At 39.8% G+C, this 4,442-nt stretch overlaps 1 protein-coding gene across 1 annotated transcript in view; it reads left to right on the top strand.

The window, feature by feature from the left end:
- Positions 1-896: 896 nt before the first annotated feature.
- The window catches only part of LOC102212765 (uncharacterized), a 17,944-nt gene continuing 14,398 nt past the window's right edge, over positions 897-4,442 (top strand). The window contains exon 1 of the mRNA XM_005747958.1: positions 897-969. Coding sequence (XP_005748015.1) covers positions 897-969 — 73 coding nt within the window. The remainder of the gene's footprint in view (positions 970-4,442) is intronic.

The following is a 4,442-nucleotide window of genomic DNA, read 5'->3' as shown; positions in this document are numbered from 1 at the left end:
AAAAAGAGTGACCTTTGTCCTTTAGATGCAGATGGACTGCTGAGTCTTGTCCCCAGGCGGGCTTTCATAAAGGCTCACTAGTCTTTGTCTTAGTGGTACCAGCTATTTTAGCCAACTTGTTATGTAATTTAAAATAAAACCTCTGTGAAATTATGGTATTAGTCTCCATATACATGTTGCAGCTTTTGAGCTGGGTCGTAACAGCACGTGCAAGGTCTTTCTGCTCTAGACGGCCTGTGAACATGTAAATTAGAAGGATTGAAAGAAAGTGCTTTGGTAGATGAAACTAAAACTCAGCTTTTTAATATCAAATTGACTTGCTTTAATTGCTGGAAGAGAAATGCTGAGTATGATCACCAACTCCACATTCAGCACAAAGGTGGAAACATTACAATTTGGGGCCCTTTTCTTTTCTTCTTTTGTTTCCTTGTTTTTAATGCGATTAACCTGCTAGCATGTTTAGTACTTTGCCATGGCCTTCATCTTTCTCTTTTACTTGTATCTGACCCTCTCGTATGTTAAGCACTTTGGTATACCACTGGTTTTTAAAGGTGCTATATTAATAAAGTTTGTTGTAGTAGTAGTAGTAGTAGTAGTAGTTGTTGTTGTTGTAGAGGTGGAGGACAACTCTTCAACACACTGAGGGGTCAATAGACAGACCATGTACCATTAAATATTGCTTAAGACAGTGTCATAAAGATGAAATTGGATCATATAACTTGAAAATGTGAAACAAGTGTTAAAATCAGTAGGCTACATCATTAGCATTTTTATTCACTACGTCCAACAGATCCCTAAGAGGAGACGACTGGTTCTGGATGTCTGGACATCCCATGAATTTCTTTAATTGGCCACAAGATTTTGTCCCTCACTATTACTCCAGCATCTGTGCAGCCATGGGCAATGGAGAGCCTTTCATGTGGCAGGACCTGCACTGTGGGGAGCAGCTCAACTTCATCTGCCAATCAGGTTGGACTTATACCACACCAATGCATCTGCACACTTTATTGTACACTCGGGGTTCCTCAGAAAGTTTTGTGCTTCTGAGGATTAATTACTCTACCTTCTCTATGTATGTATGTGTGTGTGTGTGTGTGTGTGTGTGTGTGTGTATACAATATTCTGTAACTCTGTAACTTCTGTCAGTGCTGTGCTTTTGGAAACCAAATTTCCCAGAGGAACCCCCCCAAGGGATTAATAAAGTTTTATCTTATCTTCATTTAGGTACTGGGGACGATATGCAAAGAGTGTATTTCCACAGCACCATGAATGTCACAACTGTAAAGTAAAGCCATACTCTAAGACTTTACAAGTTAAACTTTTTTTGTTGTGTTTTTTTCACTTTAACAATGTAAACCATTCTGTAGAAGACTCAAAAACTATCACACTGAATTTAGCTGTAATTATCAAACAGTTAGTATGGTACCTTGTGTTAACCTTTAAATGAAATCTGAAAGAGTGCAATGCACCAGGATCCTTTTTTTATGTAACTGACAGCTGGTAACTGTGCAGGGGTCTAGCAAAGTTTTGCCAGGGGGGCCAGGTAGGGCATTAACAGGGAAAGGGGCACATTTAAAATATCATTTATCATTTAAAATATCTAGCTTTTAAAAATTTTTTTTATCTGAATCTTACAACAAACGATTGATAGATTGATACATATTGTACATGTTACCTACACCTTCCTAATTGGAATGGTCGGGGGAAGTGATCCAAACAGCCAGGGAAGGCCGGAAAAGAGCAGCTGTAGCTGGGTTTGAACTGCGTGGCAAAGCTCTTCCGGAGAGTTTTCCAGCCACAGACCGAGGAGAATCTTCACACTGCAGGTAACGTCGACCCGGAGCTCCTTGGACGGATTTAGCGCCGCTGGGTGCATGGGGGCTGGTTCGTACTGTCACGGGTTGCCGGGGCAAACAGTGCGTGAATTATTTAGAACCCAAGATGTGGCAGCTCTGGTGCAAGTGAGTTTATTTACCAAATGTGGATTCAACAGAGATGGCGAGGGTGAACATGAAACTAAGAAACCCTAAACTGGGAAAAACTAACAGAAACTAAACAGAAACAGAGATGCAGGGAGTCAAAGGGAAATACGCAGAATACCCACCGGCAATTACGCAGACACAAGGCTTAAATACACAGAGGGATAACGAGGGAATGAGACACAGAAGGAGGGCACAGCTGGGAGTAACCAGACATGATGGGACAGGGGAAACGTAAATTGAACACACTGAGATTAGACACGGACCTTCAAAGTAAAATACAGGAAACACACCAACTGAACACAACCCACACAAACCTAACACAGACTGGGGGACACAGAACACAGGAACATGAAATGTGAAAAAGGAGCACAAAAACCCATAATAATAATGAACTTAAACATAAACACGGAGTCACAGACTCCGGACCATGACAGTAACTCTATCAACAGTCTGTTGTTTAAAAGGGAAAATACTTTTTTGATGTAGTACTTATGATCATGGTGGAAAAAGTGGCAGTATAGGTGAGCCCCGTTCCACTCTCAATATTTCCATGGCTGACATCTACCAGCTGTCTCCTTAAGCCCCAGGTAAACTCAAAATTGGCAGAGGATAAGTGAAGACCCATCCACTTCATTTAAGTCAGGGGTAGGCAACTAATGGCCTCAAGTGCCAGTGTCCTGCCGGTTTTGGATGTGTCCTTGATCCAACACAGCTTATTTAAAATGCTAAATTACCTCCTCAGCATGTCTTGAGGTCTGGTAATGAATCAATCGTCTGGTTCAGGTATGTTGACCCCAGTGTTGGGCAAGTTACTTTGAAAAAGTAATTAATTATAGTTACTAGTTACTTCTTCAAAAAAGTAACTGAGTTAGTAACTGAGTTACCAGATTCTAAAAGTAATTAATTACTTGAAAAGTAACTACTGCTTTACTTTAAAAAATGTTTAACCCTCTGGGGTCCGGGGTATAATTGGCTATTTTTAACCACTTTTGATTTTACCTCTACAGTTCACCTTTAAATATTAGTTACTTTGCCTTGTTTGGTATCATCCTTTTCAGCACAACCTCACGTGTCTGCATTTACAGATGTTTTCATTTTGACATACTGCATTAACAAAATTGATCTAAAATCAGACAGACAGTAGATAAAGTTATATATTTTTTACTGTAACAACTAGAAACATGTTTATTAAATCATATTTCATAACTTTAAATGCAAATATAAATTGTCAATTTTAAAATCATATGCACAAATTTTGCAGCCATTTTACCCTTTTTTAAATAACCATTTCAAACTATTTACAGAACAATCAGCTGTTCTGCATTCAATAAGATGCCACAAACTATTTGTGCCACTCCAAAAACATAATTTCTGTCCACTATAAAGGAGAACATCACAGCCTGATACCTGCAGGTCTGACAGCAGCAGGTGTATCATTCCTGTTTCTACCTGGAGACAGCAGTCACCTCATTGTTCTGACACACAATGCAAAACTATCCACAACACTACACACTAACTACACAAGACAACACATGAACTACACACTCCAAACACACTAAACTTCACAAATCTCTCACATCTCAAAACTCGCTCTCCCACTCTTTTTCTGCTCTCTCTCTCTCTCTCTCTCTGTCACTCCCACTCCCTAAACCTCCCCCCTATTTCTAAACAACCAAATGTCATGTTGCCATATCATTTTTGATTGGACAACATGGTACATTTTTCCACCAACACGAAAGGGGTGAGGTTTTTTTTGTTGTCGTTGTTTTTGCTCATAAGCAGAGAGTGCTTGCTGCGCGGTCCTTGGACAGTAAATGTGACAAAACTATTGAGGAAAAAACTCTGCGTATTTATTGTTTATCATGACTGGTTTTACGTGGCCTCTCAACACAATTTAAAAACTGGTATATATCACCTTGTTGCTTTGTCTTTAAGTGGTCATGTGATTGGCTTACCACGACTACTTTATTCTTCCTCAGTGAAACAGCAGCACTCATGCGATTGTTTTGCCCCCCTAGCTCCAGGTGTTGTGCCAAAAAGTGATGGTTGGGCAGAAAGTGATTGCCGTCCGCACGAGCGTGCGCAGCTGCTTGAAGCAGTAGCGTCCAGATTACTTACAGCTATTCCGTGCAACTGATATAAGATGCAGTAAGCTGAACACAACTTCAACCGTCTGTTTGTTGAGAAATAGTAATGAACCGCATTTTCTTGTTAGTAACAGAGTGGTAATGATACAAATAGTAATTAGTTAAATTACTTGTTACTGAAAAAAGTAATGCTGTTAGTAACGCCGTTACTTGCAACTAGTGATGGGTAACGCGTTACTGTAATCCGATTACTTTCTTCAAGTAACGAGTAAAGTAAGGGATTACTATTGCAAAAACGGTAATTAGATTACCGTTACTTTCCCATAGGAACGCTGCGTTACTGCGTTACTAAAACCGTGATTTTTTGCGAGAA

Source organism: Pundamilia nyererei, unplaced genomic scaffold, assembly GCF_000239375.1.
Source record: "Pundamilia nyererei isolate P.nyererei 1_Seehausen unplaced genomic scaffold, PunNye1.0 scaffold00209, whole genome shotgun sequence".
In the NCBI taxonomy this organism is placed as follows: domain Eukaryota; kingdom Metazoa; phylum Chordata; class Actinopteri; order Cichliformes; family Cichlidae; genus Pundamilia; species Pundamilia nyererei.
Note: the sequence above shows the minus strand (reverse complement) of the source record. Positions and strands in the feature narration are given on the sequence as shown.